Raw genomic sequence first — 19966 nt, 5'->3', positions numbered from 1 at the left:
CCTATTTTTATGGGAATAAGCACTGAATTTTGAATTTTGCAGCTGTTAAGCTTCTTTCCTGCAATTCTATACATTTTGCCATGTCTAATGTGTATTCATGTGGTGTTTGAGTGACAAAAAAATTACAACTATATCTATAGCTAAAATAAAGGTTAAATGAAATAAAAGTCATACAAACAGAATTGATAAAATATGTAATTGAATGTCATATAAAACAAGGTCTCTAGAAGCCATGCTTTTCAACCCAGAACACAAAGGATAATACCAGAATAGCATCTCATCCTCACAAGTAAAAATCAGAAACTGACTGACCTGACTAGTGACTAGTCACATTCAAGTATGTTTTTAATCTGAGCAGCATTTGTTGTTTTTAGAGAGACTGTATGGTCAGACAGAGTAATCATGAGACTCTGCTCCAAAATCATGGGGAATATGTTTTTGCCAGTAATCACATAAATAGACTTGTCAAAGTCCTGCCATTGATCAAGATGACATGCCGCTCATGAACCACTTTATAATGTATGGCCGTCACAGTCGAAATAGTGCACATAGTAGACTAAAACTTGAACCCTGAACCTTAAAAAAATGGTGTGCAAGGTAATAATGTTGCTGCTACCCGAGTGACTACTCTTGGCTAATGTCTGTCCCGAAGCAAGCACCAATTAGTCTGGAGCTAGCCCATGTTAGGCCCATTCTACCAGCTAGCTGAAGAGGCCCATCAGCCACTCCTGGGCTACAATACCCGGACCTCTTTTACTGAAGGTATGGGGCACGGAACCCCGCCGATCCTTCACGACTGGATTACGACGTAATCTGCTCGAAGAGTTACTCAACTGGCCCCTACATCGCGACGTCCCCTGAATGCCCATCTGCTAGCCTGCTAACCGCGGCCCGCTAGCTGCTAGCCACGGCCCGCTAGCTGTCTAGAGCATATTGGACTGGTAGCTGAATAGATCCATCGGCCAATTTCTTGGGCCACTATATCTATTTGGCCAATTGGACTTGGACCCCTCTGTAACTCGGAACCCTACTAATCTATCACGACTAGTCTATCGACGTCACCACACGCGGAGGGTAAAACAGACTTTCCTCCACCGAGACATCCCTCTAAGACCCTTCTGCTAGCTTGCTAGCCCCGGCCTGCTAGCTGTCTGAATCGCCATGTCTCCAGCCAGCCCAACCACTCTGGACCCCTGTGATCACCCGGCAATGCATGCCTCTCCCTAATATCAATATGCCCTGTCCATTACTTTCCTGGTTAGGGATTATTGTCTTATTTCACTGTAGAGCCTCTAGCCTTGCTCGATATGCCTTAACCAAACATTTAGTTCCACCTCCCACATACGCGGTGACATCACCTGGTTTAAACGTCTCTAGAGACAATATCTCTCTCATCGTTACTCAATGCCTAGGTTTACCTCCAATGTACTCACATCCTACCATACCTTTGTCTGTACATTATACCTTGAATCTATTCTATCGCGCCTAGAAACCTGCTCCGTTTACTCTTTGTTCTGAACGTAATAGACGACCAGCCTTTAGCCGTACCTTTATCCTACTCCTCCTATGTTTCTCTGATGATGTAGAGGTTAATCTAGGCCCTGCAGTGCCTAGCTCCACTCCTACTCCCTAGGTGCTCTCTTTTGTTGACTTCTGTAAACGTAAAAGCCTTGGTTTCATTCATGTTAACATTAGAAGCCTCCTCCCTAAGTTTGTTTTATTCACTGCTTTAGCACACTCTGCCAACCCGGATGTCCTAGCCATGTCTGAATCCTGGCTTAGGAAGACCAACAAAAACCCTGAAATGTCCATCCCTAACTATAACATCTTCCGACAAGATAGAACTGCCAAAGGGGGCGGTGTTGCAATCTACTGCAGAGATAGCCTGCAGAGTTCTGTCTTACTATCCAGGTCTGTACCCAAACAATTTGAGCTTCTACTTTTAAAAATCCACCTTTCCAGAAACAAGTCTCTCTCCATTGCCGCTTGCTCTAGACCACCCTCTGCCCCCAGCTGTGCCCTGGACACCATATTTGAATTGATTGCCCCCATCTATCTTCAGAGCTCGTGCTGCTAGGTGACCTAAACTGGGACATGCTTAACACCCAGAAAATCCTACAATTTAAGCTTGATACCCTCAATCTCACACAAATTATCAATGAACCCACCAGGTACAACCCCAAATCTGTAAATATGGGCACCCTCCTAGAGATCATCTTAACCAACTTGCCCTTCAGATACACCTCTGCTGTTTTCAACCAAGATCTCAGCGATCACTGCCTCATTGCCTGCATCTGTAATGGGTCTGCGGTCAAACGACCACCCCTCATCACTGTCAAACGCTCCCTAAAACACTTCAGCGAGCAGGCCTTTCTAATCGACCTGGCCCATGTATCCTGGAAGGATATTCACCTCATCCCATCAGTAGAGGATGCCTGGGTATTCTTTAAAAGTGCCTTCCTTAAATAAGCATGTCCCGTTCAAAAAATGTAGAACCAAGAACAGATATAGCCCTTTTGGTTCTCTCCAAACATCATGTGGCGTTCTGCATTCGCATCGAATAGCCCCTGTGATATGCAACTTTTCAGGGAAGTTATGAACCAATATACACAGGCAGTTAGGATAGCTAAGGCTAGCTTTTTCAACCAGAAATTTGCTAATTTTCTAATTTTTTGGTAATGTATTATATCGTTTTTGAGCTTTGAGAATGTTAAAGCTGATTTTATGAGCTGCTGAGACAAGCAAAGTATAGCCAGTTGAGCTGGTTATTTTATGTATCCAATTTATACAGCTCACTCAGTTCCTTGATTACATTGGCTCCATTGACGTCCTCGCATCTGACTTGCTACTGTATAGAACATTTTCTATTCAGCTCACCAACTATGAGGTGAGCTGATGGGGTGTTATTACCTTGTAACAATCATTTAAAAAAAATACAGACAATTGCATACAGTTGTAGGATCTTAATTTGAGCCAGTTTGCTACAGCAGGAACATAATCCTGCAGCAACAGGAAATTAGAAATATGTGGATTATAACTCATATAACTCTTTGTAGAGGTTGATACATTTTTTTGTAAGGGAAAATCAAATCTGAAATTTCAAAGTGGAAATTGCAAACTTCAGAAGCGTTTTTAAACCTCAAATACACTACAAGAAAAGTTATCCCGCAACAGGGTGATCAAATTAGGATCCTACAGCTGTAGTAGGTTGTTAGGCAATTCATGTAGCTAAAAAATAAATAAAAAAGTTAGCACCATGTCTTTATGAGATCTCTGTGGCTGTATATATTACACATATATTAAACCATTCATAAATTGTTGTAAAGTGGAGTGAGCATATTTATTTAATATTTTTTTTATATAATCTTTATTTTAACTCGGCAAGTCAGTTATTAACAACAAATTCTTATTTACAATTACGGCCTACCAAAATGCAAAAGGCCAACATAATTAAGCTACTTGTCCTATATCAATATTTTACCTGAAATGATGGTGACTGACTAGGTGGCAATTGTTTTTAATGCATTATTATGATACCTGGGTTATGAAAATGTAATCTATAATAAACTCATTGTCTTCATTTTTAGCATAGCTTGCCCTACAGTGATAAACTGCAAAACACTTTCCCTAATGCTCTAGGATTTAGCTCTAGGATTACGAAGACAAGACATCTTTAGAAAAACACTGTTGGTTGTTGCAATGTTCAATTATTTCATATAAGTAATTACTTTCTTAAAATCAGTTATCTAACTGAAATTAATTTGAAAGTGAACGTGTTGAATGAAAATGCATCCACAATTGAAGGTTTTTGTAAACTTTATGCAGCGCGCGCAAACAATGGTAACCGTGCCCACTCCTTGAGTGCGTCTACTCTACAAACAGAATGTGTAGTGTCAACAAATGAATTACACCAACGTGAAGGCGCTCCAAAATCAATTGTGCTCTTCATATTGCCTACGTTTGACATATTTTAGTCGACCACAGTCACTGTCCATCATACAACATACAACTTTTATGTTCTGCCATTGCCTATCGAGGACTGTGAGATACAACAGTCAATTGGTTGCGTTCAGTCGGAGGGTGTCTTGGTAGTGAAACATGATGCTTGAAGAGTTGCCATCACATGGTGGAAATTTCCACTGTGTCCCTCGGTTGTTAAATGGGAAGGGTCTCCCTTACTGGTGTTCACTACGCTTACTTGTCCTCCACCTCTGAAGCCCCGAACAATTAAAATTTAGGTAGGTAGGTCCCCATTTAAGCTTTTTTCCAATGTTTAGCCTGTATATGTTCTCCAATAGTTGTGTAAGTATTGCATACTTGTTTGTCAACGTCGGAATTTTGAAACACTGTATTCCATTTCAATTCGCACTGGAAAGCTAATGGTTAATGTTGACATTATTGACAAAACATCCACAAGAGTAATTATCCAAGGCTGAAAATGGCCGTTTAATCTCTCAGGTAATTTGTTTAGCCAATAAATGTGTCGTTTAAAGGAACTATGGGATATTTAAAACACGTTCTTAGGTATTAGCCCTGGAGTATATTTTCTGTGTTTGGTGTAGCCTGAATGTTAAATAAATAAAAAAAATCGCGAAAATAACACGTGTCGAATGTGTCGTGTAGTTTACATGAATGGCCAATATTCTATTGTAGACCGTTAAATATTATTATAACGCCAGTAAGTGATATTACATGTGTAATTCACTTACTAGCCAAATGCATTAAATATTTTGATGTGTTTTGGATAAGAAACAATGCAGTTTCTTCCAATGTTTGCAACTGCCCTGCGTGTGCATTTCGCATACTACAAAGGAACGTGGAAATAATTATTTTTACCATTCAATAACCTTCACAACGACACTGTCGGAGTTATAAAGTTTACATAGGTTTAATAGTTAATTTTGAATACAATTTCTGTATATGTGTGTTTTTAATAGTTTTACAATGATAAATATAGTAGAAATATCTGGACATGTGAAATAAACGAGAAAGGTATTTTGGAGTGTATGGTTTAGCCTACAGACAGATTCTACCTTCTTTCGTTGATTGGGGAGGAGCGTATATCTGGAAGATTCCTAAAGGGTTAAGTAATTTTAACCCTTAAGACTTTTTCTTTATGTCGTTGATAGGGATAGGCTCAGATAATATTCAGATTTAATTTCACTTCTCTATTTGCTACTTTTTTATTTGAAGATGTAAACCTAGATATATTGTAAAAGTGCAGGGTTCTCAAATCTATGTGGTTTAAAAACACTCCTCTCTGTACCAGCATCGAGTTAAGGTTGTAGCATACATTATTAACCCAGTGAGCCTACCATAACAGAGGTTCAGACATATATCATATGGTTTTGAGTTGGGCAACCAAATTCAGATGACCTGACCTCAAGTGTGTCCCTAAATGGTAATGTTTCGCACATATGTAGACAAATGCTGATGTTTAAAAGTGCAGCACACGTATAGGTTAGTATTTGAGCAAAATTTCACAGTTTAGTGAAATGTTTTTATGGCATGAAGGTTCAGGAAGTTAGACATGAAGCTTTAACAAAATGTCTAACTTCCGAATGTATCATGGTGAAAGTACAGGTCTTGTTATATAGAGCATGCAAAAAGGGGTCATACAGTTCCCATTATTTTGAACTTTACAATGCAATTACTAAATTGTTGCTTGGTAAAATCCAACCCACATCTTGGGTTGCTGACTGTGTCCACAGACTATTTTCTAGGTATCCATAAAATAAGGTCAATTTGTAATATGGGTAAACTATCTCTATCTCTGTGGAGCCTCTTTTGACACCTGTCAAAGGGACTATTATTAATAAAGTGTAAAGATGTGGTGTTTTTTATTTATTCTCACAAATGGTAACACAAATTATAGAGACAAAGATGGGAAATTACTTGCAAATGTGAGAAATTCTTTTCACATTTGATATCTTCATTTCACAGCTAATCTACTGATGTAACCATTCGGTGACAGACAGAAGCCTAGGCTATTACAGAGAACACTGTACACCTTTGATTGTTTACGGTCTAATAGAAAATGGGTTCATTCTATGTCAAAGACTTTCATGTCAGCAGTGTGCAGGTGTGTTCAAATGCAGGGGCAGGCCCTGCCACTTTTTCTCTGCACACACATGTCAGTGGGGGTAGAGAAATCTGCATGCTCTTTTCATTGGTCAGTATGAGGTGTGTGATGTAGGGTCTTGAATGACCGAACAGATGTAGGTCAAAAAGCCCAGAGCTGTTCATGTTCGAGCAATGACGGCTGATGCAATTGAGACTGTGTGGAACAGAGCAAACTTACCCTTAAGCCGGTCACAAAGTCGTGTTTGAGGTGCGTGGTGCATGGCAGCTACTATTAACAATAATCCACTATTATTCCACCAAGGAATGAAAGGATTTCGGGGTGATTTTCCAAAACACTGTCACTATGTCCTTTTGAAATCTGAGAAGGGCATACAATGTGAGGGCTGGCTATTCTTACCACTACTATTGCATAATGCAATGACTAAATAGTTTGAACAATAAGAATATGGAACTTAAATACGCCCTGCACTAGTGATGGTAAGAAATATTTCTTAGACTAGCTTTAATTTTTGTGAAATGGCTTTGAACCAGGTCTCTTAATAATTGATCTTATCTCTATGAGACTAACCTGCATTGATTAATGTAATACCACATCCTACTGCATATTTACAACCAGAGTGATGGCTCTAACTACGATCTTTCTCTTGCATTTGAAAGATGGTGGTAGAAAAAAGACCGGTTGTTTTTTTCTTTGTATTTTCTTCTACCAGATCTATTGTGTTATATTCTCCTACATTCAGTTCACAGTTTCACAAACTTCAAAGTGTTTCCTTTTAAATGGTACCAAGAATATGAATATCCTTGCTTCAGGGTCTGAGCTACAGGCAGTTAGATTTGGGTATGTCATTTAGGCAACAAAAAAAAGGGGGGGGGGCTATCCCTAAGAAATTAAATAAAGGTGAAATATATATATTTTTTTTTAAATGAGTCTCGGTTTCAAATGTCTCAGGTGCCAGCACGTATTGGCTCGGATATTGCGCAATTATGAGCAAGCGGCTAATGACATGCAGGGCCTTACCTGTCCCCGGGAGCACCCTCCTCCCTAGCAAATTCAAGGCCACTCAGATGTGGGCCTACGTCAAGCAGTGCAACTTCGTCATCAGCCAACAAAAGCCATGGACAGATCAATAGGGACTGATAAGACCATCAGAACATGGGGGACCTGGGGAAAGTGTTCACAAACAAAGTTAGGACGGACCATGTACAGTACCAGGAAGCAACAACGACTACAGCCTGAATCCCAGCAGGCCAACAAAATAGATCTTACTGCAGAGGTCCAGCTCAAACACGCAGGGACCATGCCTCTGTGATCCTCTTCACCACAAACCTGGTCACACATTGTTGTATTTGATTATACCGTAGTAATAGCAGGGCCTCATACATCAGGCTCTTGTGCTGACAAGACCAATACATATCACCGCACTCTTCACAAGATCGTCATGAGTATGTACATTCATTATTATTTTTACAAAATTATGTACAGCATGAGAAATGCCTGTATTGATGCTAAGGCATGAGCAAAGAAGTATGTACAACAAGGTCACTGAGTCGTACGTATGTACATAGTCGCATGGAGACCATATGTATTTGATACCATTCCACTTATTCTGCTCCAGCCATTATTATGAGCCCGTCCTCCCCAATTAAGGTGCAACCTACCTCCTATGATTAGTACAGTACATGCTTGCGACTGTAACTCATACTGTACCTTTGTCCATTGATGGCCTCTATTTTCTTTGACCAAGCCCAACTCCAATTCTGAAGTACAATGGCTCTGACACACTAGTAGGATTGTCAAACGTTTGCCTGCCGACAGTACTTAGCACCTCTCAACAGTGTTGGCAGCCAATCTCCTCTGTGTTCAGACAGCAAAGACCTTGAAGTCGTCAGCCACTCAGCCTTATTAAAATACACCATACCAGAAGGTGGCAGTAGAGTTGTTTGGCAATGCATGTCTGTGTTGCTTTGTCTAGTCAATGTTAGCGAGCTAGATGCGCTAATGTTGCTATGGTTGTAAAAAAGTCCTTGTTGATACTAGCCAGATGGCCACAGCTAGCTAGCAAGACAACTTTTTCTTTTCTTTTTATGTACTCTCCATAATTGCATACAGCCCATATATACAGTTTTAGCTAGCTGGCTAACGTTAGCTAAATAGTTAGCATGATGTGCTAGCTAGGTAAAGTAAAGATACTGCATTGACTCTCAACAGCTACAGGCAGCTGCTGCTTCATGGAAACAAATACATTGTGATTTAATTATAATTTTACTAGCTACTGTGGCTAGGTAGCATGCTTGGTTAGTGTTGTGTGTATTGTGCTGCACTTACCACCCCATTTGTTTCATATGAAGTGTGTGTGACGGCATTGCTCACTAAGCAAGCTAATGTTAGCCAGCTAGCTAACTAATAAGCTAGTACACATTATCAAACCTACCAGAAAAAGCACAAAACTCCTTACCTAGACGTAAAAGATGTAAACACATGCTATAGATTTTCTGTGTTTTAAGCAGCTGTATTGTTGTTGGCCACTGCCGACCATTGCGATTCTACGAGTACACCGAAGGTACGCCTTTTGTTCTAGCAAGAGAAGGATTGGCCTCCTACTTTGATAAGTACCTATCGGCAGTCAGATTCTCGTGTGTTTCATGTTTAGCAGATTTCACTGAGAGATTGAACTTGAACAATATTGATACTTTCACATGGGTTGCCAAGATCTTTTAGACTAAACCAGATGTTCTCTTGAACACTTTGCCTTGTGCACTTCTACAGCACTGTATTGGTTTGATAGATTCAGGTGTAAGTGTTGCATGAAGTGGTAAAAGCATGGCAGTCATGTCACAGCTAGTGTAGAGATGTGAGGTTCTGAGGAATGACTTATATTTAGCTCTGTTGCTATGTGGACTTTGGCCTGATGGGAGTCTCTCAGCCTCTATCAGATCATTTCTCCCACTCCAGCCCAGATATGCTCTAAGTCAAACCCCATAGATGAATCCAACCCTGTGTTCTCAGGGATAACCTGTGTTCTCAGTGCTAAACTGTGTTCTCATTGTTAACCTTTGTTCTCAGTGCTAACCTGTGTTCTTGAGGCAATCTTGCTCTCAATGCGTTCTTGTGTTCTTTGGGCTAACTTGTGTTTAATGCTAACATGGGTTCTTTAACCTCTTACCTCTACCTGGGACGCTTGCGTCCCAACTAGAGCTCTGGAAATGCAAATGTGCTACGCTAAATGCTAATAGTATTAGTTAAAACTCAAAAGTTCATTAAAATACACATGCAGGGTATCAAATTAAAGCTACACTCGTTGTGAATCCAGGCAACAAGTCAGATTTTTAAAATGCTTTTCGGCGACAGCATGAGAAGCTATTATCTGATAGCATGCACCAATACACTACAACAGAAAAGCACAGCAGGGGACGTAAACAAAATAATTAGCATTTCGGCGTTACACAAACCGCACAATAAAATAGAAAACAGTCATTACCTTTCACCATCTTCTTTGTTGGCACTCCTAGATGTCCCATAAACACTATTGGGTCTTTATTTCGATTAAATCGGGCCATATAAAGCCAAGATATCGTTATATGTAGACTGTGTGATAAACGAAAAAAACAGCGATTTCACAACGTAACGTCATTTTTTAAAATTCAAAAAGTAGACGATAAACTTTCACAAAACACTTCGAAATACGTTTGTAATGCTACTTTAGGTATTAGTAAACGTTAATAAGCGATAAAATTCATCCGTAGGCGATGTACATATCATTAGCTGTCGTCTTGGAAAAAATTTCAGGAGAGAGCTCTTCCGGAATGATCTGGGCGGAGACCGGAGGTACGTCGTGCCCCTCTTTCGGTTCAACCAAGAATCAAAGAGGATTAAATTCACAAGATACTCGACTACATGGGGATGCTGTGGGAGTTGAATGCTCGGTCTTATCTAATTCGGCTCACTGTTAACAATTGCTGGAAGTGGCGCAAGGATATTTATTTCCATTTTCTGTGATCAGGTTTTCCTGCGCTTTCCGATGTAACGCACGTTATGTAATAGCCACAGTCGTGATTTAACCAGTTTTAAAAACGTCCGAGGGTTTCCTATACACACATTCTAACCATATGAACGTACTATATTCCTGGCATGAGTAGCAGGGCGCTGAAATGTTGCGCGATTTTTAACAAAATGTTCAAAAAAGTAGAGGGTAGGAGCAACTAGTTGATAGCTTGTCCTCTCAATGCTAACTTGGTTCTTAACAAATGCACTATTTGGCTGTAGTCAATATGTATGGAGATCCTCATGGAAATATTTGCATGTTTTGGAGCTTTACCCTCAACCCACATGTTCATCTCCATAGATGCCAGCTCACATGCTCCGACCTGTGGGAATGCTAGCGAACACACCTACTTGTTAGATGATATTGGCAAAGGCCTAACCAAACACCTTGCAAGTTTTTGCATGGATACCTTTGGGTATTTACTGATACCAGACAGGTGAATAGCAGCAGTGTCATGAAGCAACCTTTTCTATGTGAATAGCTAAATGCTGCATTTGCAAATTTGAGTTTCCGACATTCAGAAACCATTCTCGCGAGTTGAATGGAGAGAAGGGACAACTAAATTCAACACTGGGCTTAAAACTGATCAGTGGCCGACATTCAAAGCTTTTCTAGTTGTACAGATGGATACAAGGACTCACACAACCAACAATAGTAACTAGCTAGTGTAGATAAGCAGTGGATCAGATGCATCCAGGTAGGCTACACGAGTCAACCCCATCTTGAACTGGGCTCCCATAACACCCAAGGCATTTATGGTGGAGCTGAAATTGTGGCAGGGAGCCTCGGAGAGTGGACATGTAGAATGTGTCACGTCTGTGAGAGAGAAAGAGAGGCACATGCCACTCATAATTAACTTGCATGTGCAGACAACATCTAAATAGTTGATTTGTGGGTATCAGCTTGACTGACAGGGTGGTTAGAACACATTAATACCACCAACCTTGTGGGGATATTAATGTAATCCCCGGCCGAGTCATACGGTAAAAAAGGGAACTGATGCGTCTTTGCTTGGTGCTTCTTGATATGTGCTTTGACTGGTTGTAAACCTCTTCGACAATGCCATTAAAGAATCTTCACGGATCTAACTCTACTCTGTGAATTTCGGAGTAGTCCCACAAGCAGGATACCCTTGACTCTCTCCTAAACTTCCCTGAGGTGTCAGCTGATCACTGTAACCTGAGTCTTTTTTGGCATCATGTTGTACCCTGACTATTGGTATTGACCCCCCTTTTTTTTACGCTGCTGCTACTCACTGTTTATTATCAATGCATAGTCACTTTACCCCAACCTACATGTGTATGTTACCTCAATTACCTTGACTAACCTTTTCCCCCCACATTGACTCGGTACCAGTACCCCCTGTATGTAGCCTCGTTATTGTTATTTAAAAAATATTATATTCTTAACCCCTGTTTTTCTCAGAACTACATTGTTGGGTAAGGGCTTGTAAGTAAGCATTTCATGGTAAGGTCTACACGTGTTGTATTTGTAACAAGTGTGTGGAAGGGCTGGTGTATCTCTTGCACTGTATTCATTCCTTATTGACCTTTCAGCATTTGAGGGATTACCAGAAGGAGCATTGTGTTATATCCTCTTTACTTTTGAATGCCAGTGTTAGTGCACAGGCTAATGGCTTCTAATGGTTCACCAGACGTAAGCATAGAGTTACATAGCAAAGATCAAAATGTGTCTCTCAACACATTCTAAACTGTTATGATGTAAGGGCCCAGACATTCTTCCAGCAATGTTGATGTTGGACGGAAAGAGATGTTGGTTTGTTTGATGCAACAAAAGCGGCACTTTCCATTACCGTCGTGGTGATATGTCATCTGGCCAATCATTCACCGCCTACCGGAGATATTTGCAGCAAGTCACATGGCGTCTGAGGTACCGACTTATTTTGGTTGCCTTAAAATTCCTGCTTTCTATAATTGGTTAGAGAACTGTGGAGGCTGCTGGAATGAGGCTAGCTGAACGACTGCGCTGGCAAGAGTCTGGTGACTGGAGTGCTGTGTACAGTTTGTGAGAGTACATGCGTCTTTCTTGGGACAAGACCCTGTATTATTGTGGTGACATGGTGTTTCAGCTGTTCCAGTTACCTTCTGGTGCCAGTGGACTGGTTTGGTGTTTTTGTTTTGGAAGATAAGAGAGGTCAGGAGGCCCCTTGACCTGTAATTGACAACCGCTGTTAACCCAACATGTGGGTCTCCTGCTGCAGAGATAACCCAACTATAGGGCATCTACAGGCCAGATCCTACTCTGCCGACGTCAGAGACCCCTCGTAAAAAGTGAATAAGTTGGAGGGGGAGTATTTGCCTCCAGTCCAGTGGGTTTTTGGGAGACCACAGTTGAAGTACTTCCAGTAATGCAATTAATGCAGGGATCTGGCTCTTGGTCTTCACAGAGACACAGAAGGAGAGAGAGTTCAAATTACTGTAAAAAATACCATAGAAAGTTCAGCCCATGTAGCTGAAACTTCTGATATACAGCAGGAAAACATTGTCTCTTATTTATAGCCCGTTATCCACAATGCTTGGTACTGTATAATCCTCCAGGTAGATGCTTGTGATTTTCAGAATAGGACATTGATTTGATTGAAGATGGCCTCTAATATACAGATGAGCCCAATGCAAAGTGTTCCGTAAGTTCCTCAATGTCAATAAGAAATGTTTACTGGAACAATAATTACAGGAAGGTTTCATTTATATCCACATTTGAAAAAGGAGTGTTTGAAGATGGGAATGTTTTGACATGGGGACATAGCTGGGGTAAGGAGTGCAACTGGTCGGAGGGCTAAGCTGTTGTTATTTCTGTGGTCAATCCATGTGAGGTCGAGTAAATATGCATCTTGTGTGTGAGAGATGTAATATGACATGACAAATGCCATGATAAAACAATGTTTGGTTAGAATGTTTCACTGGCTTCTATAATGTTGAGCTTTGCTTCAGCCAATGTAGTAGTTATTGTCTTAATAAAGTTGATGTCAAGGCTTTTTGTGTTGTAGTTTAGAATTTGTGTTGTAATGACTAAGCACGTCTCTGTGCGTTTGAGTAGTGCCTGGATCATGCTTGTTCCAGTCAGTCGCTTCTCCTGTGTGACCTGGGCTGGTCTAGAACCGCTAATGATTGGCGGTTTGGTGTGAAACCGTTGCACTCCAGAAGTGTGACACCTTTTAAGGAATGCTCCCATAGCCAGAAGGAAGTCTGTGAAGATCTGTGAAGATATCAGGCATGGTCAGTAGGACTGTCACACGAATTAACAATTTCATTTAATTCTCCCTGTATTCATTTCTCTTACCTTCTCGTTAAAATTTCACTCTGATTGAGCTCTGATTGAATTTCTGAGCTTCTTTTTATCAATTGCACTCACCTCTGAATAGGCTGGATATTTTCCATGTAATTTGCCACAGTGGTGATGCATTGCCAATGGTAGCATAGAAGAGTATTTTTGTTTGTGTTTTCAGGCTATTGATGCTTAGTAGTAGATCATTTTCCGTGAATGATGGTTGAGGTATAAATGGAGTTGACATATCTTCCAGCTTTGGATCGTCCTGACTAACTCAGTCTTTGAATGTTTGAGATAACTTACTTGCAAAATTGTTTTGTTTTGTCTCTTAACTTGTAACTAGTTACAAATAGTACATGTGAATATACAACATGCTATTTAGGTTAGGTTAGGTTTTAGATCTGTATGTGTGAGTGATGTTATGTGACTGTACTGCTCTGCTTCTGCAGATGTCTTGTGTGGATCAGACAATACTCTCTGCTATAACAGGTGTGGACTAGACAATACTCTCTGCTGTAACAGGTGTAGACCAGACAATACTCTCTGCTGTAACAGGTGTGGACTAGACAATACTCTCTGCTGTAACAGGTGTGGACTAGACAATACTCTCTGCTGTAACAGGTGTGGACTAGACAATACTCTCTGCTGTAACAGGTGTGGACTAGACAATACTCTCTGCTGTAACAGGTGTGGACTAGACAATACTCTCTGCTGTAACAGGTGTGGACTATACAATACTCTCTGCTGTAACAGGTGTGGACTAGACAATACTCTCTGCTGTAACAGGTGTGGACTAGACAATACTCTCTGCTGTAACAGGTGTGGACTAGACAATACTCTCTGCTGTAACAGGTGTGGACTAGACAATACTCTCTGCTGTAACAGGTGTGGACCAGACAACACTTTCAGTAATATTTATTTTATTTCAGAAAATGTGCTGGGTTGTGGACTCAAAAGAAGCATTTCATGTGTCAGATTTGAAGTTTCTCTGTGTATAATGTGTGTGTGTGTGTGTGTGTGTACGTGTGTATGAGGGGGATTACAAAATTGAACTGTTAAGACCCCATCCTTCAGCGGAGTGTGACCTTGCGCTCAGCGGCACACTCAGCTGTGGCCCCTGATTGGCGGGCAGTGTCACAACCTCCCCAGTGGATGCCAGTTGTCTCTGGCAGGTTCTGAATGCTTAACGGTACGCTGAGTCAACCCATGGTAGTAGGGGGTAGGGTTAGTGGGAAGGGAGGGGTGTGTGGTTGAGGGCATGACAGGGTAGGACAGTGACCGCAGCATGAGGACGGTACCATTTGCACCCAGGGATGACCACCCGGGGTGTGTGCTTGGCGGGCCATCACAGAACAAACAGCAGTTGATGCAACAACGCTCACTGTGCAATCTTGGCCAAGCTTTCAGGATGTCTGTGTGCTGTCCCTCTCTCTCTCTCTCTAACCCCTCCCTCTCTTCTTCTACTGATTAATTCCTCTCTCTGCCTTTCTCTCTCTTGCTTCTTTTTTATTCACTAGGGGAAAGGGGGAGGGGCGGGGCATTTTTTGGCTTCAGGCTCCTGACGTGATTGGCCAGGGTGGGTCCTTCCCCTGCTCTTTAAAAGCCTTCCTCTCACCTGGGTTACAAAAAAGCAGCAGCTCTTGCCTCTCCTGGCTGCTCACGAGCACTGTCCTCATTCTCCCCCAAAACAAGCAAAAAATAACACTTCGGACCCCCTCTCTGTCATCTCTGAATGAGTGAGTATATCTCCTTTTCCACATGATTTATCTGCTTCTCATGTCGGGGAACTTTAGTTACCTTGGTCTAAGTTTGTTATTCAAATAGGCACTAAGTTGTAACTGCTGAGAAAATAAAAAATCTTGTAGAAAAAAGTGGAGAATTTTCCAGTTTTCTTGAGAAACTAGATGCACCTAGCTGAATTAGTTTGTTTTGTGCTTTTGAGATTGTGGGAGGTATTTCATTGGTTGAAGTATACAGTTGGTTTCCTTTGAGCATTTGTTTGTGGGTTTATTAGATGTTTTGTTGGGTTATTGAGATAACCACGCCACTGCTGAAGTGGGACTTGCATAACTTGAGTGGTAGTTTGAGTTAGACAGAGCTAATCTTTGAGCTAATGATGTGTTGTGTACCTCCAGTAAGAATGGGATCCTCTGGTACTGTACTTTTGTTGTGTCCTTAAACTTGGAGTTGATTGTTATGTATGTTGCTACTTCTGGACAGATAAAACCAATTAAGTTCATGTTTTTCCCAATCAGATGATTGATGTCACGCTGTTGGCAAATTGGATAAGAAGAATCTCAAGTTTTGATCAGTGTTTGTTGTCACAGAACTGACTTTTCTATTAAAAGTGTTGTAGCCTTGTTGTATGCAAGCGTTAGTCATTTTCAAGAAGGTTCTTTATTTGCACAATGTACAAGGCTTGGTATCAAATATTGTGTTTGATAATGCAATAAACGATTTGGCATACAGGTGCCGTATCTTAATTTGATCATCCTGTTGTTGCAGGAATTTTCCTTAACAGCAGGACATGGAAACTTGTAGTGTATTTGAGGTTTAAAAAAGCTTCTAACGTTTGTGATTTTCACTTTAAAATTTCAGACTTGACTTGCCCTAACGAAAAAGGTATCAACCCCTACACAAAATGTCCATTAATTATAATCCACGTAATTATTTACATTTCCTGTTGCTGCAGGATTCTTTCCCTGCTGTAACAAAAATGGTCTCAAATTAAAATCCTACGTCTGTACTTGCGTGCATTTATCACATTGGTTTTATCAAACAGCAAATGCACACACAGACACATTGACCAACACACTGTAACAACTTTAAATCACATTCACTCAATTGTTGTTATTCAATATAAAACGGGTTTCAAACAATCATATGCAAAAGTAGCAGTGGTTTTAACTACAGTGGGTAAAGCATACATTTCAGATGTGCATGAAAGGCAAAGGTTCAAGGATTTTGCTGGGGCTGGGTCTATGGCTATAGGTAGCTTAGTCATAGCATAACACAAGGTATATGCACGGGGAGCAGTGGAGTGCTTAGCTGCCTGGGTGGAGGGGTGAAGTCTGGTTGAGCAGGTTCCTTCTTATTTCCTCGAGGGTAGCACACTGGGGAGGTGTACAGTTGGGACCATGATTGATTGTATTTGTATGCAATGCACACTTTCGATCACAAAGATACAAATATCTACCAATACGAAGATATAGGCCTACCAGTCAATCTGTCTATCTAGAGGAGACATAGGAAATGTACTAGGACACACAGCAGTTCCAGGAACGCAGCTGGTCCAGGCACAGCAGGAACTAGAATGCAATCAAACCAGAACTGTGTAGACAAGCCAGGCAAAACTAAGTATGTAGAAAAATGCTTCACAAACTGCTAATGATTGGCTTGGCTATGCGTTTCCATACAGGGTAGGTGACAGCAGTCACAACAAAAGAGGTGTGTGTGGTAAGATACAGGTTCAGTCTGTCTATGACTTCTCCACAGCATGGAGTTAAAGGGAAACATGGCCTGTTTCAGTCCTGAAGGACATGGATCTCTGTCCTGACTGGGTACAACATGGAGGACCTACTGTGCATAGGCTCACTTACGTAATGGCTTATTGACTGTTAACGTGGCGTGCTCATGTGGCGCGCTCATGTGAGGATGATGGATTTTATACTTGGCCCAGTTTCATTAATGCCTTTCAATGTCTGGGGCAAGAGTGTAAATAGCCAGAGTGTAAATAGCCAGAGTGTAAATAGCCAGAGTGTAAATAGCCAGAGTGGAAATAGCCAGAGTGGAAATAGCCAGAGTGGAAATAGCCAGAGTGGAAATAGCCAGAGTGGAAATAGCCAGAGTTGAAATAGCATGTGACTGAAATGTATTTTCTAGCACTAAAACTTCCTTTCAAAGAGTTTTTACAATGCTTGTTTTTTGATGGGCAGCGCTGAAATGTTAATTCATGGACTTGGATTGGTGGATGAGGTTATGTTCTATAGCTGTTTGTTTATGGCTTTGTCACAACATTGGACATCCATGTGTGTTACTAAGGTTTAGATGTGTTTCACCATTGTGTTTTTACTGGGGTGTTGGTCGGTAGGACAGGGGAGGGAGCAGGGTGCGACTTTTGGGAACCTGGATGGACAAGGGCCCTGGCTGCTCGGCTGTTTTTACCCATTCCTGTCAAAGAAGCCTTTGTATGGGAAGAACAGCACTGTGGGTAATTGGCTGTTAAAATCATTTAGCAGAGCTCTGTGTGCGCTCCCCAGTGCCCCATCTTGTTGTTGCGTAATAGCAGCAATCAAATGTTCAATAGAATGGAAATAAGAACACATGCCTCCTGCTGGTCCGCTACTTCAGTGCACTCGGTGCGTTCAATTGAATTGGGTTTACCGTGGACAGCAATACAGACAGGTCTTTGTAGCGTGCTCTCCCAGAGGTTAGGAACATTTGGTTGGAAACTTGCCTGCCTCATAAGCCGACCTCTTTGACCTGAATTTAGGATTCAGGCGTGTTTTTGACATAATGTTGAGACTTGCTATAACCACAACGTTTTATATTGAATGTGGTTATAGCTGCATAAAGGAAACTGCACAGCAGCAAAAGAACATGGACTTGTGTCTAAAAGGGTTACTCAGAGGTTCTTTTAGGGGAAAATAACGTGTGCTATTCTATTAAAATACATTTTATGTAAAATTGAGGTCACAATTGATATGGGATTTTACGGTCTGTTAAGCAAAAAAAGACTACAATTACTTATCTACATCGACTACAAAATCCTTTTGAACTTGATACAGTTAGAGGCCATTTTGTTAACTGTCAGTGTATAGCAGAGTCCAAAAGGTATCCAAAACCAGTCCGCATGGAACGTCAAGATTCATTGTCAAGACATTGTTTATGAACATTTATGAACGACGCCATAGTTCACTGAAGTGCATGAGCTGCCAACATGTATCGAATGGGGAGATAAAATGCTGCTGCGGGTTCAGGGGAATGTGACACAGAAGGCTGTGTGTAGAACGACACCTTTTCTTCCCCTTGAAGTGTCCTTTGTCAAGGCCCTAGACTGCTTGCCAGTCAGATAAGACTCATTGAATGTATCTTCATAACATTAACAGTAACTATCTCATTGTTGACAGGTTAGACAGTCAAATCAGAGAACTTGTGGCCATGGCCTTTTTGACTGGACATGTACTACTTTGTATCTTATTAGGGATATTGTCACTTTATAGAGGGCTAGTCAACGTGTAATTACAAAGAAATTATGGCTAGTTGAGGCCCAGAACGTTTAGTCAACGTTTAGACAACATTGAATGATTGGTTGTATGTTTGCTGGTTATAAGGGCTTCCTGCCACATCAGCAGCTCTCTGAATATTTACCATCTCTCCCTTTGCCGTTTTCTGCAGGTATTTGCCCTATAGTGTAAGGCTGAGATAAAGCACGCCAACCTACCGAGTACAACTGCTCTGCTTTGGACCGTGACCCCTTCCCCAGCCCTGCACCACTATAGCCGTAACCATGGACCGCATGGAGCTGAAGAAAGTCTGCACGGAGGCAGACGATGACAGCACAGACAGTTTGGACGACCGCTTCACAGAGCCCATCGACTCAGAGAAGGCCACCATCAACAGGTGTGGTTCAATACTGTATCAATTATTTTAATCTGAGACTTTCTACAGAAAGAAAACAGGAAAGAAAGCACATTTCCTTAGTTGTTGCAACTAGAATGTGTTCTTTGCCAAACTGTACAGAAATTATGTTCTTTATCATACATTTCTTGTCTCCTACCTATCATTGTCTAATGTACACAATGCTTTTCAATACACTGGTTAGGAGAATCTCTCAGCTCATAGCTTCACTGTTAACCACCAACAGATTAGCTACACTGTAATCTCATTTCTTCAATCACCCAAAAAATGTAAATGAACATATAGAAGCTGGAACTAGCTTGACTGACCTTGTAACCACTCATAAAGTCCAAACATAGCTGTCATAAACTAGTCATAAAGAAGTATTTTAAACTAGAGATTAATTCAATGATTGTACATCTGCAGTCACTTCCTGGATGAGGATGGAGACGCAGAGAGCCACAAGTTTCTCACTAATGGGATTATGAAGAAGAAGAAGTATGAGGAGTATCAAGAAGAATACGTAAGAAGACTGATGATGAACTATCGATGACAACACATGCCTGTTTGCTCTTGCTTATGGACACTGTATCTCTTAGCAACAACCTTGACCATTTCCTCAAAAGCTGTCTGCTTTTATTCAAACTTTCATTCCGAGGAACCCTTTCGTAGGAACTGATAGTTGCGTGTGTGTGTGACGGGTGGTGCATACACGTGTGTGTGTGTGTGTGTGTGTGAAATGTTCTTGTTTACGATCAGTTGAACTCATAGTAATCTCCCTTACCCTCTCTCTCTGACGTTTTCTCTCTCAGCACCCAGGACATACCTCCTTTGGTATGTCGGTCTTCAACCTGAGTAATGCAATCATGGGCAGCGGCATCCTAGGTCTCTCCTACGCCATGGCCAACACTGGCATTGTGCTTTTTGTGTAA

At 41.2% G+C, this 19966-nt stretch overlaps 1 protein-coding gene across 3 annotated transcripts in view; it reads left to right on the top strand.

The window, feature by feature from the left end:
- Positions 1-4132: 4132 nt before the first annotated feature.
- The window catches only part of LOC115107123 (sodium-coupled neutral amino acid transporter 4-like), a 34980-nt gene continuing 19146 nt past the window's right edge, over positions 4133-19966 (top strand). Inside the window, exons 1-4 of one of the 3 annotated variants that reach the window (XM_029630538.2) lie at positions 4133-4238; positions 18813-19037; positions 19461-19557; positions 19847-19962. In XM_029630538.2, the coding sequence (XP_029486398.1) occupies positions 18925-19037; positions 19461-19557; positions 19847-19962 (326 nt within the window). In that variant the 5' untranslated portion in view covers positions 4133-4238; positions 18813-18924. Of the gene's footprint in view, positions 4243-15028; positions 15152-18812; positions 19038-19460; positions 19558-19846; positions 19963-19966 lie in introns of those variants that run through there. The other 2 variants (XM_065008357.1, XM_029630537.2) reach the window with 2 other exon arrangements.

This window comes from Oncorhynchus nerka, linkage group LG23, assembly GCF_034236695.1.
Source record: "Oncorhynchus nerka isolate Pitt River linkage group LG23, Oner_Uvic_2.0, whole genome shotgun sequence".
In the NCBI taxonomy this organism is placed as follows: domain Eukaryota; kingdom Metazoa; phylum Chordata; class Actinopteri; order Salmoniformes; family Salmonidae; genus Oncorhynchus; species Oncorhynchus nerka.
Note: the sequence above shows the minus strand (reverse complement) of the source record. Positions and strands in the feature narration are given on the sequence as shown.